Source organism: Lynx rufus, unplaced genomic scaffold (assembly GCF_022079265.1).
Source record: "Lynx rufus isolate CCGP_SWC_20201006 ecotype Redwood Valley unplaced genomic scaffold, mLynRuf1.p SCAF_5, whole genome shotgun sequence".
Taxonomy (NCBI): domain Eukaryota; kingdom Metazoa; phylum Chordata; class Mammalia; order Carnivora; family Felidae; genus Lynx; species Lynx rufus.
In genome coordinates, this window is record NW_025814867.1 from 150,725,079 (window position 1) to 150,743,574 (window position 18,496).

At 45.9% G+C, this 18,496-nt stretch overlaps 1 protein-coding gene across 1 annotated transcript; it reads left to right on the forward strand.

The window, feature by feature from the left end:
- Window positions 1–1,261: 1,261 nt before the first annotated feature.
- RIPPLY3 (ripply transcriptional repressor 3) lies at window positions 1,262–13,307 on the forward strand. Its single transcript, XM_047099793.1, has 4 exons — window positions 1,262–1,435; window positions 2,507–2,573; window positions 8,552–8,619; window positions 12,188–13,307. The coding sequence occupies exons 1-4, from the start codon at window positions 1,332–1,334 to the stop codon at window positions 12,510–12,512; spliced, it is 564 nt and encodes a 187-aa protein (XP_046955749.1). The 5' UTR covers window positions 1,262–1,331; the 3' UTR covers window positions 12,513–13,307.
- The last annotated feature ends 5,189 nt before the right edge of the window (window positions 13,308–18,496 follow it).

An 18,496-nucleotide genomic window follows, 5' to 3' on the forward strand; every position in this document is an offset into this window, starting at 1 on the left:
TGACCTGAGCCGAAGCGGGGCTGCTCAACCGACCCAGCCACCCTGGAGCCCCCAAAATTTGTTGCTTTTAAGGAAAGAAAATATGGAAATATACATATATATATATATATATAATTTTTTTAATGTGGAAATATTTTTATCTCTGAAGTTCATTGCTTTCCCACCCCCCCACCGCCCCCCCCCCATTAGTTTAAATCACAGGCAGCAAGTTCCAGTTTTCAAACGCAGAGTCAGTGGGGCACCGAGGAGCAGACGCTATTTAAGCAAGGGGCCCCCAGGCCGGGCCCGCGGCCTTCAGTGCTCTGTCGCCCGGGCAACTGATAAACCAGCATTCCTCCCACCTGACCCCGCGCCGGTGACGGTGGCGGCCGCGCTCCCGCGTCCCGCTCCGGCCCTGCAGCCTGGGGACGTGTCCTCACCGTCCGGCAGCGGCCAGGCTCATCCAGGCGCTTTCTAAGCGCGGCCCCCGGGGTAACCGGAGGCAAGTCCCACGCACCCCCACGCGGGGCCACCTTCCTCTGCAAGGCCCGCGACGGCGGGGAGCGCGCTGTCTTCCCGCTCTCCTCTCCGCGGCCTTCCACCCGCCTGGAAGTGTCGCCGCGTCTCCACCCCACCCGGTTCGCGCAGCGCCGTCGGGGCGTCCCGGGCGCTCCAGCACCGCAGGCAGGGCGGGTCCACGCGGGTCCCGAGACTTCCATAGCCGCCCCCCAAAATCGCCCTGCCGCTAAAAAGTGGCGGACGTGAGGCTCTGCGGAAATCTGGGGTCCCAGACGTTCCCGCAGCAACCAGAACCCCAGGGGCCGCGGGAAGAAGCCAGGGGCCCCTCCCCTCCCGCAGCGGGCTGGGGACACCCCCGGGCGAGGGTCCCGCCACCCCTGACCCATAAGGGTGAGTTCCTTGCAGAAATACACCCCCCCCCGCACGTGTCCTCTTCCCCGCGCTTCCCGAGACACTTGCCGTCGCCCATTCCCCAGGTGCCTAGCCCCCGCCCTGGCAACCCTCCCTGGGTTTCCTTTGTCCCCGCCACACCCCTGCCCCGAGCTTCCAGAGTCCTCTCCAAGGATATCCCACCCCCCCACCCCCCAACCCCCGCGCCGCGCCTCTTCGGGACCTTTTCTGGTCCCTTCCCCCTCTCCGCCTTCCCTGTCCCCTCCCCGAGCCTCTCCTGCGCCCTCCCCGCCCCCTCCTCGGTTTCCCCGGTCCCCTCCCGCCCCGCCCCCGTTTTTAAACCTGGCGCCGAGCGCCCTGGTAGGTGAGCGCCCTCGCCCGAGCGGTTAGAGGCGCGGCCGAGTCGCTGGCGCCGCCGGAGGGGCGCTGGCTGTGCGGGCACCATGAGACCCGAGGCGGCGGCCGGAGCCCGGGAGGCGCGGGGGCGCGTCTGTCACTGCCCCGCCGACGGTCCCCGGAGGCCACCGCCGCCGCGCGGGCCGGAGAGGTGAGGGTGTCCCCGCGGTGCGACGGTGAGGGGGGCGCAGAGCGGGATGCCCCGCGCGCCGCTGAGTCCCCCCGAATCCGGGCGGAGCTCCGGAGCCCGACGGCGACGCAGGGCAAGTCCCTTAACCTTAGTCAGGGACGCAGAGTCCTCCGGGTTTCGGGGTACAGCGCCGAAGCGCGGAGGCCCAGGAACGCCCCGCGAGGAAATGGGCCAACACTTCCATTCGTAGATCTGAAATCACTGGGCTGGGAACGTTGAAGTCTCGGGGCCTCTCGGCGTGCCTAACAGGGGTCCCCTCACGTTGACTGTCACAGGCTTGGTGGCAGTGTTTGGTTGGCCCTGTGCTTGGGGCTCAGCCCTTTCAAGGTAGTACGGTTAAAATCGAATTAGCCAAGGAGGCGTGGAAGGGGCAGCGTGGCTAGGCATCCTGACAGGAGAAAACCATTTGCCCCTTTTGCACCCTAGACTCCTTGTGGAGTGGTCTCTGCGAAGTCAAGATCCTTCAACAGCGCGGGTGGTGCGGTAGAAATTAATGAGCCACAAAGTAGCCAGCTACAGTGGGGAATCAACGGAAGAATCCAGTCAGGCTGGAAGAGAAATCCCTCAACTAATGTGTCCTCTGATCATTGCATCAGATTTGGGACTTCTCAAAACCCAATGAAGGCAGAGAACTGATAATGTGGCAAGGAGGAAAAAAAAAAAAAAAAGAGAGAGAGACCCCCCCCCCCCAAATGGTACTGGTTTATCCACAGACTGAGAACTTGAGAGAACTTTCTGGGGTATCCAGTGACCCTTTCTCAGGCAAACATTAGAATTGATAAGAACGATAACTCTTATGATATTTTTTTTTAAGTTTATTTGTTTTGAGAGGGAAAGAGAGAGAATACCAAGCAGGCTCTGCATGGTCATGGCAGAGCCCCACATGGGTCTCAATCTCACAACCATGAGATCGTGACCTGAGCTGAGATCGAGTTGGATGCTTAACTGACTGAGCCCCCCAGGTGCCCCTTATGACATAAGTTTGAAAGAGCAGAAAATGCTGGGGTTCATCTCTGGTCCCTGCCTTTCCAGCCCCACGCCATGGAGACCTTGGATCCTGACACCCCAAGAAACTGAGCTGCCCGCAACTGGAAACCCGGTAAGGTTAAGGTGGGCATTGTGGTATCCAACGGTTCAGCCAGAAAGTGGCACCAACTCAAAAATGACCATGAAGGCCTGTCCCTCTCTCGGTGGTCTAATACAGAAGTGCCTGTGGGTTTGGGATTGGGAGCCTGGGTGAGGCTGCTGTTAATCAGACCTGAGTCACATGCACAGATTGGGCTCCTGCTTGCTTCTCTCTCTCTCTCTCTGTCTTCTTTTGAATCTTGATTCATTTTTTGAGAGCAAGATGGAGACAGAGCATGAGTGGGGGAAGGGGAGAGAGAGAGAGGGAGACACAGAATCAGAAGCAGGCTCCAGGCTCCCATCACAGAGCCGGATGTGGGACTCGAACCCACAAACCATGAGATTGTGACCTGAGCTAAAGTCGGACACTTAACCGACTGAGTCACCCCGGCACCCCTGCTTGCTTCTTTCTTGAAAAGCAAAGCCTAGCTATGGCCTAGTTCTTTCAAGGGCATTCTGAGAGAAAGAAAGGGAGATTTCTTTTATGTTGTTTTTTCCCCTTGCAAACCAGCGGGTAGAGAGAGGAGGGGTTGGCTGTCTCTGGCTGCCTCCCCTCTCCTTAGAGAAAAGCCGAGGGTGCCATTACTGCTGGGCTGGTACCACAGTGCAAATAAGGGCAGAGACCAGTCTGGGGTGCCCAGAAGTTGCTGTTAAAAGCCCACCATCTGGCCCTTTCTGAAGGACTTTTGCCCAGTCTGCAAGCACTCCTGGGGTAATTCATGTTGTCTGAGCAAATACACCCTGGCTGAGGGCTTTGTGGGTAAAGATTAATCTCCACCACTATTCTTTTGTTTCCTGCACTGGTAACTAAATGGCTTTATACTTACTGAAGTAATGGCTTGCTTTCATAGAATTTACCTTTCCTTTTTAAAATCTTAAAATGTAAGCTGATGACTTTTATAATGCTGAAGAGCTAATCAGGCTGGGAAGAACCGTGTATTTAATTTACGTAACATGTGGTATATGTTATGTGTGCAGTTATTTGTAATATGATAAGAAATTCAGGTGCGGGAAAGCTGACCTTGGACTGTATTTTGATATCCAGACTACTTTATTAAATTAGCCTGGATAATGGAAGTTTTTAATTCAGTTGCTATTATTTAAAGAATGAAAAAAATACAATCTATATCAAATTAATGATTTTGTAGCCGAAATTAGTCTTAAACACATGCAATATCTAAATAATGGAAAATAATTTCGTCTTTTGCATCCAAGCTTAAGTTCGTTCTTAAATATAAGATTTAAGAGGTGCTTGGGAGAGGGAGAAAATATAGTTTACAATTGTGCGATTTTTTTTTGTTGTTAAATGAAATGTATATGGAGCGGTTGTTGCAAGAATAAAAATACTGTAGCACATTTATTAACGCAAGGCAGGTGGATTTTTTCCTATGATGACGAGAAGGCTATTTGTGAGAAAATTGTTAAGGTGTAGCAACTTTCTGGTTGATCGCTAGCATGGCACACTGGATAAAACAGTTGTGTCCATGGATTTGGCGGGGAGGTGCTCTGTGGGGGCTGCAGCGCACGCCGCCCAGCACGCCTGGACAGCTCTTTGCAGAGCCCACTTGGCGGGGCGAAGTCAGCGGGAGCCAGGGCCAGGTGAGCGCCGCCCGGCACCGGGAGGGACCGCTTCTTGCTCAACAGCGCCCTCTCCCGACGACGCGGGAGAACTCCTTGGCTCCCGGGCCCTGTTGTGTATTTCTGGAGAAATTGTAGGGCTGGATTGGAGGCCCTGTGCCCTGAGCCGTGGACTCACCCTCACCCATTTGGTATCCCTCCCTCTCCTTGGGGGCTGTCTGCCTCTCCTGCCTGGGGAAAATGAACGACAGCCTAATCCTTCGTTGACCTCTGTTGCATTTCTCTCCTTGCCACTTGTCGACCTTGCAAGGGAGGTGATTCCCTAAAAGGAGATGGGCCCATCCTCCCATCTCACAGGTTTCCCCGCACTTGCACTTTGTTGGAATCAGAGGCTGCATGGGGAGGAGAGGGGGAGACCCTCATGAAAGTCTCTGCTTGTATCTCTTCTCTTACTCTTAAGGACACACACATTGACATACTTACTCTGTATGCATTTCTGTTCCCCTTGCATCATCAAAATATGAATGTTTAGACATTTCTGTCATCAGAAAAGGATCTTTAATTAGAGTGTATTTGTGACATAAAGTTTTTATTTTTATTTATTTAGTTTTTTTCTTTCTTTTTTATTTTTTTAGAGAGAGAGAGAGAGAGCATGAGTCTGGGGGAGAGAGAGAGAGAGAGAGAGAGAGAGAGAGAGAATCTTAAGCAGGCTCCATGCTCAGTGCAGAGCCTGACATGGGGCTCGATCCCCTGATCCTGGGGTCATGACCTAAGCCGACATCAAGAGTCGGGTGCTCAACGGACTGAGCTACCCAGACCCTCTGGCATAAAGTTTTTAAAGCTGTGTATGTTTGTGGGTAAAGTTTTACAGTTTTTAAAGGTGTATTGAATGTTTCAGAGTCTGGTTAGAATTACTCAGTTTACTTTGTTTGAAAATTTTTTTCCACGTTTATTTTTGAGAGAGAGAGAAAGAACTTGAGTGGGGGAGGGGCAGAGAGAGAGCTCCGGAGACGCAGAATCTGAAGCAGACACAGGGCTGGAACCCACAAGCCGAGAGATCATGGCCTGAGCCAAAGTCGGATGCTTAACCAACTGAGCCACCCAGGTGCCCCAAGAATTACTTGCTTTAAAGGAAGCTGTTTCTCTGTACTAACACTGCCTTTTGGTGCCACCAAAGTGTGTGCAAAGTTGTATTAGACACAGCCATCACCGGATAGAAAATCACCTCCGACAGCCCAGGATTGCTTCCTGTGGTGGAGTGAGCATTTAGAGCTATTTTATAAAGACAAATAAAGCTTAACACAGACATGATTCTCTGGAGTCCTCAAAAAGTGAACTTCATTTTGGAGAAGGTCTTGCTCAAAGAGCCTCATTTTCTTTCCCTATTAGCTCAGCACAGCATATTGGAAAGAAATATGGTTGGTAAAACATAATGACGTTTGGGGTGCCTCGGTGGCTCAGTCGGTTGAGCGTCCAACTTCAACTTAGGTCATGATCTCACAGTTTGTGAGTTCGAGCCCCATGTCGTGCTCAGTCCACTTTGGATCTTCTTTCTCCCTCTCTCTCTGCCCCTCCCTCACTCATGTGCATTCTCTTGCTCTCTCAAAAATAAATAAACATTTGGGGCGCCTGGGTGGCGCAGTCGGTTAAGCGTCCGACTTCAGCCAGGTCACGATCTCGCGGTCCGTGAGTTCGAGCCCCGCGTCGGGCTCTGGGTTGATGGCTCGGAGCCTGGAGCCTGTTTCCGATTCTGTGTCTCCCTCTCTCTCTGCCCCTCCCCCGTTCATGCTCTGTCTCTCTCTGTCCCAAAAATAAATAAACGTTCAAAAAAAAAATTTAAAAAAAAAAAAAAAAATAAATAAATAAATAAACATTAAAAAATATAAATATACATATATGTGTGTGTGTGTATATATATACACACATTTATATGTATGTATGTACGTATAATGTATATATATGTACATATAATATATATGTATGTACATATATATGTATATATAAAATGACGTTTGCTCACAAAGACCACACATATCACTGCAGGATGGAAGGATGCGATGATCGTTGGTGACAGTCCTCAGACTCCTTCCTCGTCACACTCCAGAAGATTTTGTCTCCCTCTCCATCTGGCTCCATGCAACCCAAGGGCTGGGGTTTCTGATCCATGGCCCCAGCCCATTTCAGCTTTCAAGCTGTCCCCGGATGGTCTGTCCCAAGACACCCCACTTCGTGCTTTCCATATAAGTAAAACTTTCAGAGCTCTAACATTAAATGGCAATTTCTGCCCTCTCAGCCCCTTAGATAATCTGGCCACAGTTCCGGCCAAATTCTTTGAGATTCAGGACCTCACAGAATGGGCAGAAAGGGGTCAGCCCTGGACCGGAAGAGTGATTGTCCTTTCTCTCACTAGCACCTACTCTGGTCACAGCGTGGACAAGCCTGGCACTCTCTCTCTCTCTCTCTCTCTGTTTGTGTCTTATCTCCATCAATGTTGTCCTTAGTTGCTCAGCCTAGCTTTTCTTTCCTCCACTCCTGATATTCAGGTGGTCACAGGGTTTTTTGAATACTACTGAAGTGCCCTTGAAATCCATCTTTCCTTTCCCTTCCTGTCACTGTCCAGATCTTTATTACCTCTTGCTGTGTGCCTCTGGGCCCTTACCTCCCCAACCTAGGCTATGCACTACTCCCAGGGGCCACCGTTATCCTTAAAATACAGGTCTGACTATTGAACTCCTGACTTCAAAATCAGCAGTGGTCTTTACTGCTGCCTCCAGAATGAAACTGAGACTCAAAAATGGGTATTCAAGGGGCGCCTGGGTGGCTCAGTCGATTAAGCGTCTGACTTTGGTTCAGGTCATGATCTCGTGGTTCATGAGTTCGAGCCCCGCATCGGGCTCTGTGCTGACAGCTCAGAGCCCGGAGCCTGCTTCAGATTCTGTGTCCCTGTCTCTGCCCCACCCCTGCTTGTCTCTGTCTCTCTCTGTCAAAAATGAATAAATGTATAAATGTTAACAAAAAAAAATAGGGATTCAAGGTGTCCTGTAATGAGGATTCAGCTTCCTGTTGGAGCCCATTTACTACCGCAGCTTCTCGTTCATTCCACACTGGGCTCCTCACTCTTCCCCATCTGTGCCCCTCAGAACTTGGTGCTCTTCTCTGCCAGGATTGGTCTCAGAATCACACATTCAAATGCCACTGAGGCCTCTGCCAGGCCTCCCATGAGCCTTTCCCTCCTCCCTGCTTAGAATTGCTGGCATCTTGCTATATGATGCTTTGTAGTGCGGCTATTTGACAGTGTGTGTGTGTGTCTTTTCCAATTATATTTAAAAAGCCTGAACTGGGGGCGCGTGGGTGGCTCAGGCTTAAAATCAATAGGAAAAGACCATCCAGAGAGAACGTAGGCAAACAGGTGATTCAAAGACAAGAAGAGGCACCTGGGTGGCTCAGTTTGTTAAGCATCTGACTCTTGAATTCGGCTCAGGTCGTGATCCCAGGGTTGTGGGATTGAGCCCCGCATCAGGCAACACACTGGGCATGGAGCCTGCTTGAGATTCTCTCTCTCTCTCTCTCTCTCTCTCTCTCTCTCTCTCTCTTAAAGAAAAAAAAAAACCAATCCTGAACTGAAGGACTGTGTCAGACGGACTCCTCTTTCCATCTTTGAATCCCTCACAGTCCCCAGGACATCACTGTCAACAGGAAGAGGAAGAGAGACTTATTAAATACTGTTAAGGTGTTGGGGCACCTGGGTGGTTAAACGTTAAGCGTCCAACTTTGGCTCAGGTCATGATCTCACGGTTCACAAGATTGAGCCCTGTGTCGGGCTCTGTGCTGACATCTCGGAGCCTGGAGCCTGCTTTGGATTCTGTGTCTCCCTCTCTCTCTGCCGCTCCCCTGTTCACACTCTGTCTCTCTCTCAAAAATAAATAAAACATTAAAAATTTTTTTTAAAAAAAGATTGAGAACTCGATCCATGTTCCCCTTAAGAATAAGGAGGATGAGGGGCACCTGGGGGGCTCAGTCGATTAAGCATCTGACTTCAGCTCAGGTCATGATCTCACGGTTCGTGGGTTCAAGCCCCGCATTGGGCTCTGGGCTGACAGCTGGGAGCCCGGAGCCTGCTTCGGATTCTGTGTCTCCCTCTCTCTCTGCCCGTTCCCCACTCACACTGTCTCTCTCTCTCTCTCTCTCTCTCTCTCTCTCAAAAATAAACATTAAAAATTAAAAAAACCCACAAATACTGTTAAGGTGTTTACATTGTCTCTAAAATTGGTATTGATACTAAGAAGGGCAGACCACTTAGATTATATTTTTTTAGAATTTCAGGATGCTACTTCAGACAGACTATATCTGTGTTTGATGTGTCTGTCTTTGCAGCTTGAACCTGGTGATGACCGGCAAACTCCGGGATCAAAGGGTGCCTTTGGGTTTCAGCATCCTGTAAGGTAACATGACTTCACAGCAAGAAATATGTTCTTTCTTTTTAATAGAAGCATAAGTATACTTTAGTGTCCTCACCTGTGTACATTCTCAACAAAGTGGAAAATAATTCAGTATAGTCTTCTGTATTTAATTCTTACCCAAAGGAACTTCAAGGATATTTTGTTGGATTTCTGGAATTCATTCATTCATTCAGTGTTCCAGTTGCAAATTGGATTGACCTCTTTCCTTTATGTCTTTTGTTTATACCTCTCACTACATATTATGTCTTGTGTTAAATTTTTTTTAATGTTTATATTTATTTTTGGGAAGGGGAGGGGCAGAGAGAGAGGGGGCCAGAGGATCCCAAGTGGGCTTTGTGCTGACCTCAGAGATCATGATTCGGGCTCGAATCAACCAACCGTGAGATCATGATCTGAGCTGAAGTCAGATGCTTAACCGACTGAGCCACCCAGGTGCTCCTGTCTTGTGTTAAATTTAATTGGATATGAATTACATATGTGTATCTGTTTATTTACTTAAGTACTTAAGTACATTTCTATTTCTTTCCCAGAATATAAGTTAGCATATTGTCTAGAGCAAAGTAGACCTTGAAAATACGTGTGTGACCGAACAAGGGATTGGTTGGAGGGTTCTCCCACCGTTGGCTTCTCCGGCCTCTCTGTGCTCCCATGGTCCTTCCTGGTGGGGATCAGGACTGTCACTACTGTATCCCTCTTACATTTCATCCATTTTAGGCGGGTGGCTCATGCTCAGGATTTTTTATCTGTTTCTCTGTCTCTTTCTCTCCCCATCTCTCATTTCCTGCAGCAGAATGAATCTAGTCTGTGCTACTCCTCATGAAAGTATTTTTACCCTGGTTATCCTGGAAAACTGAAAGCTCTAGTAAAACCCAGAGATACTAACTGCTAGAGATGCACTTGAAAGACCTTCAGACTGGTCAAAGAGTGATTTCTGGAAAAGGGAAGCTTTCCTAGTGTCCCTTACACCTGTGGTCTTTATTCCCCACGGGACTGGGGAAGCTTCAAAAATACAGACGCTGGGGGGCTCCCCTGGGAGTGTTGACTCATTTGTTCTGGGAAAGGCCTAGGTGTCTGTATTCGTACGGTCTCCCAGGTGATCCCAGTGTGCATGGGGGATGAACCTGCCACCCCCTCTCTTGCCCTGTGAGCGTCCACCTGCACGACCCACCCGTGGACCTGCCGGCCGCGGACGCTCCGGGGCTGCTCCCCAATTTTTGTTTCATTGAAAATGCAGTGACTGGTGAGGCATGCGTTACAAACTGAGCGCACAATTCTATCTTTTTATTACAGAAAATTTCAAACACAGACAAAAGTCGAGAGAACGGTACAGGGACCCACATGCCTGTCACCAGCCTCAATAATTATCAGCCGTCTTCAGACCTGATGGTGTTTATCACCTTCTCCAACCTATTTTTTTAATTGTTGTTAGAATATTTTAAAGCAATTCCAGATATCCTACTAATTCACATTCCCCTGCAATTACTTCAGCATTACAGCTAACTTTTAATATGGCCAAACCCTGGGGGCACCTGGGTGGTTCAGTCAGTTAAGCGCTGATTTCGGCTCAGGTCGTGATCTGACAGTTCGTGAGTTCGAGCCCCACGTCGGGCTCTGTGCTCACAGCTCAGAGCCTGGAGCCTGCTTCAGATTCTGTGTTTCCCTCTCTCTCTGCCCCTCCCCTGCTTACTTGCTCTCTCTCTCTCTCAAAAATAAACAAACATTAAAAAAATTTGTAAAAGAAAATATGGCCAAACCCTAAACTATGTTTGTAGTTTATATTTTATTTACACATTTTATATAATATAGAATTTATGTTATTTATATTTTATACAATATAGAAATATGTTACATTTTTACATTTTATATTTAAATTTATATTTTTATATAACATTACTTGTATTTTATATAATATAGAAATATATATATATTTAAAGTATATATATACATATATGTATATATGTATAAAGTATATATATACATATATGTATATATATATACATGTATACATATATATTTTTTTCTTCTGTTTGTTGCAGAGTTCCTCAACCCCAGCACTATTGAACTTTGAGCTGATGATTGTTTGTTGTAAGGGGCTGTTGTGGGCATGACGCAATGTTCAGTGGAATCACTGGCCTCTGCCTACCACATACTAATAGCTTCTCCTCAGTTGTGGCAACCAGAAAGGTCTCCAGACGTTGCCACGTGTCCCCTGGAGGCTGAGAATCCCTGGCTTATCAGAAATCTTGGGACGTTCAGAATTGTCACGCATTATTTATAGCAGGGTGTTTCTGCTCTTTTCTCCTCCATCCAAAAAGAGGGAAATGGAAATCAGCTCTACAGGGGCGCCTGGCTGGCTCGGTCGGTAGAGTGTGTGACTCTTGATCTCGGGGTTGTAGGTTCGAGTCCCATGCTGGGTGTAGAAATTACTTAAAAATGTAAAAAAATAAATTAGCTTTGCAACTAAGTAGTGATCAGTTGATACCCCCTCTCAGTTCCTCAGGAGACCTCAGGGGAAAACGCCAATAAATTAGTGAGTAAATGGTAAGAAAAAAGGATTATGGGGAGAGTGAGGGGTATGTTAAATACTTCCCATGTGTAACTGGAATCCTGAATTCTATAAAACCTGGATTTAGAGGTTCCAAATTTATATATTTAGGTTATTTCCCTTCCTTCCTTCTTTTCTTTCTTCCTATTCTTTAGACTAGACAAATAACCAGGGTTACCATCTTCTGTACTGGCAAAGTGAGGAACCCACCCCTATCACTTTTCTAGAGGAACGTCCAGAAAGATTAGCTGCTTCTCTAGACTGGGGCCTCAGGGTCAAGTTTCCTCCAGGGCCCAAAGGGCTACAACGTTCCCCGTGCTCAGGGGTGTTAGGGAGAGTGGGACCTAACCTAAACAGGACATATATTCTCCAGGATAAATCAAGTTCTCCATTCGATCAGAGTGAGACTCTTCATCTTGAAACTTGGTGTTTTAATTCCCTCTTACCGTCACGGAAGCAGACCCTTTTTCCTGTGTTGGTCTAAATTGATTTGCTCACTCACGTTTTAGCTCATTTCTGAACTGGTGTAGGGTTCCTCACCAGCTCTCTCCACCTGCCCACAGTCTTGTGTTCTGGTGACTTAGAAAACACACCTCGGGGTGCCTAGGTGGCTCAGTTGGTTAAGCGTCCGACTTCGGCCTCAGCTCATGGTTTCATCGCTCCTAAGTTCAAGCCTCGCGTCAGGCTCTCTGCTGACAGCTCAGGGCCTGGAGCCTGCATTGGATTCTGTGTCTGTGCCTCTCTCTGCCCCTCCCCAGCTCACAATCTGTCTCTCTCTCTCTCTCTCAAAAATAAATAAACATGAAAGAAAGAAAGAAAGAAAGAAAGAAAGAAAGAAAGAAAGAAAGAAAGAGAAAAGAAAGAAAAGAAAACACTCAGGGCACAGTGAAGGCAAGATCAGAGAGGGAGATTGGGAGTTAGCTGCTTTTAGGGAAGAGGACCCTCTCGATGGAGTTCAGCATTGTTTCGGGGTGATTAATGGTGTATTTTTTTCTTAAATATTAGACTTTATTTACCCATTTCAAAGCGCCAAGAGTATCTGCAGAGTTCTGGGGAAAAAGTGCTGGCCAGCTTCCCGGTGCAAGCCACAATCCACTTCTACAACGATGAATCCGATTCAGACGATGAAGAACAAGAAGAAGAAACCCAGTCTTCCGAACTTCAGTGCCAGGAGACAGAAGGTCAGGCGGAGAATGGCCCAGGAGGGAAGGGCAAGGGCCAGCTCACAAACCTGGGACGGAGGTCTGTAGGACACGGTGGCCTCAGTGGTAAGGGTCTACTCCCTCATGGTGACTCTCTGGGGAGCACAGAGTGTTCCTCACCCAAATAAATGGGGTCTCTCTCCCACGCCAGACCTGGCTCACACGCACTCCTGGGGACAGCCGTGCCAGGACACCTTGCATTTCCCTTGGTGTTTGGGGGTCAGGGACTACCTCTGGCCAGGATGCCACTCACAGCCAGAACTTAGCTTTTAACTTTTCCTTCTCCTGGTGATTCTCTTCAGGGCACTCATGCACACTGTTGAGAAAGGATTCCAGGACCAGGAGAAGGTTTGTGTTGACATGGGTTGTTATTAGTTGGGACCAACTTTCAAAGCACCATTTACCATTGTCATTGTGCCATCAAGTGACAGATTATTCCAGTATAGGTTACGACCCCACCTGTGCCTCTCACGTAACCTTGGACTCTTTATTTAGCGATTTCTACTTTTGTAAAAATGGTGGAGCTATTGTCCCAGGGTTGACGTATTTGCTTACTGGCAAAATATTTATGAAAAATAAATAAAACTGAATAATTTCCATAAGAGTAACAGAAATTTTAAATGTGGAGTTTTAGGGGACAATTCTGGATAAAAATTTGTGATTCTTGTCTAAGGGCTGAGTGTATGAATAAATGGAGAGAAGAGCTTTAACTCTTAGTTGGGGACTGGTTTGGGCTTATTACTTGAGTAGAATAACACTGTGTTCAATCAAATTATCTAATATAAAATTATTTCCATTTTTTTAATATTTTGATGATTAAATGAGTGCACTCCACAAGTTTATCACTTAACTATCCTACATGTGGTTGTTTTCCTATATATAGTACATTATATAAATTTATACTTGAAATAAATATTTTGAAAGAAAAATGTTTGATAATCACCTTTTTTGTGTAAAATAATTTCATTTATTTATTTATTTATATTGTGTGTTTTTTTTAAGTAATCTCTACACCCATGTGGGACTCAGACTTAGAACCCTGAGATCAAGAGTTGTACGCTTCGCCCACTGAGCCATCCGGGCACTCCATGTTTAAGACAATTTTAGATTTTAATTAGTGCCTGCTTTAAAGTTTTTAAAAGTTTGTCAGAGTGTTTTCATATTTAACTCTTTAAATGATATTAATTGTGTTTAAGAATATAAAAGTGTAAAAAGAATGTAGACAGGATTGTAACCTCGATGCTCAAAAAGTCCATTAATATTAAAAAAAAAAAATGGAGCTAGGGGCACCTGGGTGGCTCAGTTTGTTAAATGTCCAACTTCAGCTCAGGTCGTGATCTTGTGGTTCATGGGTTTGAGCCCCGCGTCGGGCTCTGTGCTGACAGCTTAGAGCCTGGAGCCTGCTTCAGATTCTGTGTCTCCCTCTTCTCTCTGCCCTTCCCCTTGTGCCTGGTCTCTCTATCAAAAAAGAAAAAAAAATTGGAGTAATATATGCAAATATTTTAACAATCCAAACAGTATAGAAAAGTATACATTTGCATAGTAAGTCACCCTCTCCTGTTTTGCTCTTTCTCTGTGCAAAATACCCAACATCAATCGTTTTTTATTTGTCTACCTCTTTAAAAATTGCTGTTTGTAGGGCACCTGGGTGGCTTAGTCGGTTGAACATCCGACTCTTGATTTTGGCTCAGGTCATGATCCCAGGGTCATGGGATCAAGCCCCGCATAGGGCTCCATTCTGTGTGTGGAGCCTGCTTGAGATTCTCTCTCTCTCCCTCTGCCCCTGTCCTGCACCCATGGTCCCATGCTTTCTCTCTTTCTAAAATAAAACAAAAATAAAAATTACTTTCTTGCTTTCTTTCTTTCTTAATAACTGGAAATTTGTACCTCTTAATCCCCTTTATCTATTTCACCCATCCCCCATCCACTTTGCTTCTGGCAATCACCACCATTTAAGAGTATTTAAAAGTCTGTTTTGTCTGGCCATTTGCTTTGTTTTTGAGATTCCACATATAAGTGAAATCATATGGTATTTGTCCATCCATAGTGTTGCAAATGGCAAGATCTCATTCTTTTTTATGGCTGAGTAATATCCCATTATCTATCTCTGTCTCTATCTCTATCTCTATCTCACATCTTTATCCATTTATCTCTTCACAGACACTTGGGCTGCTTCCATGTCTTGGCTGTTGTAAATAATGCTGCAGTAAACACAGAGGTGCATCTGTCTTTTCAAATTCGTGTTTTTGCTCTCTTTGGGTAAATACGGAGCTGTGGAATTACTGGATTCTATTTTCAAGTTTTTGAGGATCCTCCATAACTGTTTTCCACAGTGGCTGCATCAATTTTCATTCCCGCCTGTAGTGCACAAGAGTTCCTTTTTTTTTTTTTTCACATCCTCCCTGACACTTGTTATTTCTTGTCTTTTTTTAAGATTTTATTTTTAAGTAATCTCTACACCCATCGTGGGACTCGAGCTTACATCCCTGAGATTGAGTCACACACTCTACTGGCTGAGCCAGCCAGTCGCCCCTATTTCTTGTCTTTTTTAAAATTTAATGTCTTTTTTTTTTTTTTTTTTTTTTTTGAGACACAGAGACAGAGCATGAACAGGGGAGGGGCAGAGAGAGAGGGAGACGCAGAATCTGAAGCAGGTTCCAGGCTCTGAGCTGTGAGCACAGAGCCCGACACGGGGCTCGAACGCACAGACCATGAGATCATGACCTGAGCCGAAGTCGGACGTTCAACCGACTGAGCCACCCAGGCGCCCCTTGTCTTTTTGATACTAGCCGTTCTGATAGGTGTGAGGTGGTATCTCCTTGTGGTTTGATTTCATTTCCCTGATGGTGACTGACACTGAGCATCGTTTCGTGTGCCTGTTGGCCATCTGAATGTCTTCTTTGGAAAAATGTCTATTTAGATCCTCTGCTCATTTTTTAATCGGATTGTTTGATTTTTTTTTTTTGGCGTTTTTTTTCCTCTTTTCAGATTTTTTCTTCAAAAATTTTTTTTGTGAATATGATTATTTTACTTGTTTAAAGTACCTTTTTTCAAACTTTAAAACAATTCTACCTGGGCTTATTTCAGAAAGGATTTACGATGGCGTCCTATTTTGCCAGGTTGTAACAGAAAAACATTAGAAGTCTTACCCTTACTGTCCCTTCATCTGATGCTTGAGATGAAGCTTCGGTCATCACATTTGGCTTTGTTTAGTTTTCTCAATAAATCAGTTTTACTGAGAAAAAAAGATCTGGCCCAGTTGCCCGTTTCCCATCAAGAAAACAAACTTGGTCTGCCACATATTCACTTATAAACTATACATTATATGGAACCATTTGAAATTGCTAATGTTTGGCTGTTTTGACCTCCATTTCCATTCGTTTACAAAAAAGAAAAAAAAAGTCACCTTGATGGCGTTTTCTAAAACCTACATTTCTCCTTCATTTTCTGCAACAGCTTGCCTGATAATGATGTAGAAAACAGAGATCACATGTGGTACCATCTATACACTTTTTCTCCAGAATCTTTAAAAATTTCGAATGAAGGGGCGCCTGGGTGGCGCAGTCGGTTAAGCGTCCGACTTCAGCCAGGTCACGATCTCACGGTCCGTGAGTTCGAGCCCCGCGTCGGGCTCTGGGCTGATGGCTCAGAGCCTGGAGCCTGTTTCCGATTCTGTGTCTCCCTCTCTCTCTGCCCCTCCACCGTTCATGCTCTGTCTCTCTCTGTCCCAAAAATAAATAAACGTTGAAAAAAAAATTAAAAAAAAAAAAATTTCGAATGAAGTCAGCCACTCCAACAATGGTTACAATTAGCCAGGTTTCCATTAAATGTGTTATTTTGAATAAGTAATTTGTGGTTCCGGCTGACTTCCATGAGACATCTTTTAGTGGCTCACAAAAAAATAGCTCCTAATGAATGTGATTATTGAAACAGAATCTTGCAAATACCAGGAGCTGAAGCACGCTGGAAACATTTGTACTTTCGCCCAGCTGTATGACAAGCCTCCCACGCTGGGTAATTTGCTGTAATATTTGTTTCTTCGCGTCTCCAGTGCATTTTCTATGAGCCTTCCAGCAGATTTGCCGACAAAAAAATGCATTTCAATGTGTGGCCATATTGTTTCCTGTTTGCTATTTTAACCGCTGTTACTGTGGTAGGAAGAAAAAGTATCCTCTCCAGTGCTATATTTCTTTTTGAACTTCTGTATTAAACAAGAAATTGCAAAATAATCTAAACATTTATTGTTAAGGTCGGTGAAATTTGGTAGACTGCTAGGTTGAGGTTCACGTGATTTTAAATTTTTTTTTTTCAACGTTTATTTATTTTTGGGACAGAGAGAGACAGAGCATGAACAGGGGAGGGGCAGAGAGAGAGGGAGACACAGAATTGGAAACAGGCTCCAGGCTCCGAGCCATCAGCCCAGAGCCCAACGCGGGGCTCGAACTCACGGACCGCGAGATCGTGACCTGGCTGAAGTCGGACGCCCAACCGACTGTGCCACCCAGGCGCCCCGAGGTTCACGTGATTTTAAACATACCAGTAAAATCTGAGGTACTATCTATGCCTTGCTTGAGGTTCAATGATCATGTGTTAATAACCCAATTTTTTTTTTCTTGAGAATTTCAATTATTTTTTGCTCGCTTCCTATCAGAGCTTCTTACTTGTTATGTGGCTGAACATAAGCTTGTGAGAAAAGCAGGTTTCAGCTTTGTCATTTTCTTGTGGTTTGCCTGTGCTTCGATTACCTGTATTATTTTCAACCCAATTTCTTGGTCAGAAATTTTTTTTTTTGATCTATAATTTACATACTATAAAATTCAATTTTTTAAAAAGTTTATTTATTTTGAAAGAGAGAGATTGAGAGCATGAGCAGGGAAGGGGCAGAGAGAGGGGGAGAGAAAGAATCCCAAGCAGGCTCCACTCTGACAGTGAAGAAAGAGCCCCACACTGGGCTTGGACTCATGAACTGTGTGATCATGACCTGAGCCGAAATCAAGGGTCCAATGCTTAACTGACTGAGCCATCCAGGCACTCCTAAAATCACATTTTAAGAGAGTAACAATTCAGCAGTTTTCGGTGCATATTCACAGAGTTGCATAACCACCCCCTACTATCAAGTTCCAGAATATTTTCATCATTCCAAAAAACCCCACCATATCCATTAGCCCCTAATGGTCACTCCCATTGCCCGCTACACCCCAGCCTCTGTCAACAACTAATCTACTTTCTGTCCCCCTGGATTTCTTTTTGTAGGCATTTCGTGTAAATGGAGTCACCACATGTGGCCTTTTATGTCTGGCTCATTTCACTTAGCATAATGTTTCCAAGGTTCTTCCATGATGAAGCGTGTATCAAAGTTTCATTGCATTTTATGGCCTGAATAACGTTTTATTGTATGGCTACACCCCATCTTATATACCCATTCATCAGTTGATGGACACTTGGGTTTTCACTTTGGGGCTCTTATGAATAATACTCCTACGAACATTTGTGTACAAGGGTTTGTGTGGACATAATATTTTCATCTCTCTTTGGAATATCCCCAGGAGTGGAATTCTTGGGTCAAAGATAGCTTTTTTTTTTTTTAATGTTGACTTATTTTTGAGAGAGAGAGACAGAGCATGAGTGGGGAGGGGCAGAGAGAGAGGGAGACACAGAATCCGAAGCAGGCTCCAGGCTCCAGGCTCTGAGCTGTCAGCACAGAGCCTGACACGGGGCTCGAACCCACAAACTGAGATCATGACCTGAGCTGAAGTCAGATGCTTATGACTGAGCCACCCAGGCGCCCCCAAATGATAGCTCTTTTTACCTGAGAAACTGCCAGAAGTTTCCAAAGCAATTGCACCATTGTCCATTCCCATCAGCAGCACATGAAGGTTCCAATTTGCATCCTTGGTTATGCTTGTGACTGTTTTTCTGATTACAGCCAGCCTAGTGGGTCTGAATGGATACCTCACTGTGCTTTTGATTTGCAGTTCCCTAATGACTAATGATGGACACTTTTCATGTGCTTCCTGGCAATTTGTACATCTTCTTTGATGAAATGTCGATTCCAGGGGCGCCTGGGTGGCGCAGTCGGTTAAGCGTCTGACTTCAGCCAGGTCACGATCTC

Bases quoted from the DNA above. Each gene is read 5' to 3' on its own strand.
- RIPPLY3 (XM_047099793.1), top strand. From the start codon at position 1,332: ATGAGACCCGAGGCGGCGGCCGGAGCCCGGGAGGCGCGGGGGCGCGTC. The intron at 1,436-2,506 runs GTGAGGGTGTCC...CTGCCTTTCCAG, and splicing joins CCGCCGCGCGGGCCGGAGAG to CCCCACGCCATGGAGACCTT. The intron at 2,574-8,551 runs GTAAGGTTAAGG...CTGTCTTTGCAG, and splicing joins TGCCCGCAACTGGAAACCCG to CTTGAACCTGGTGATGACCG.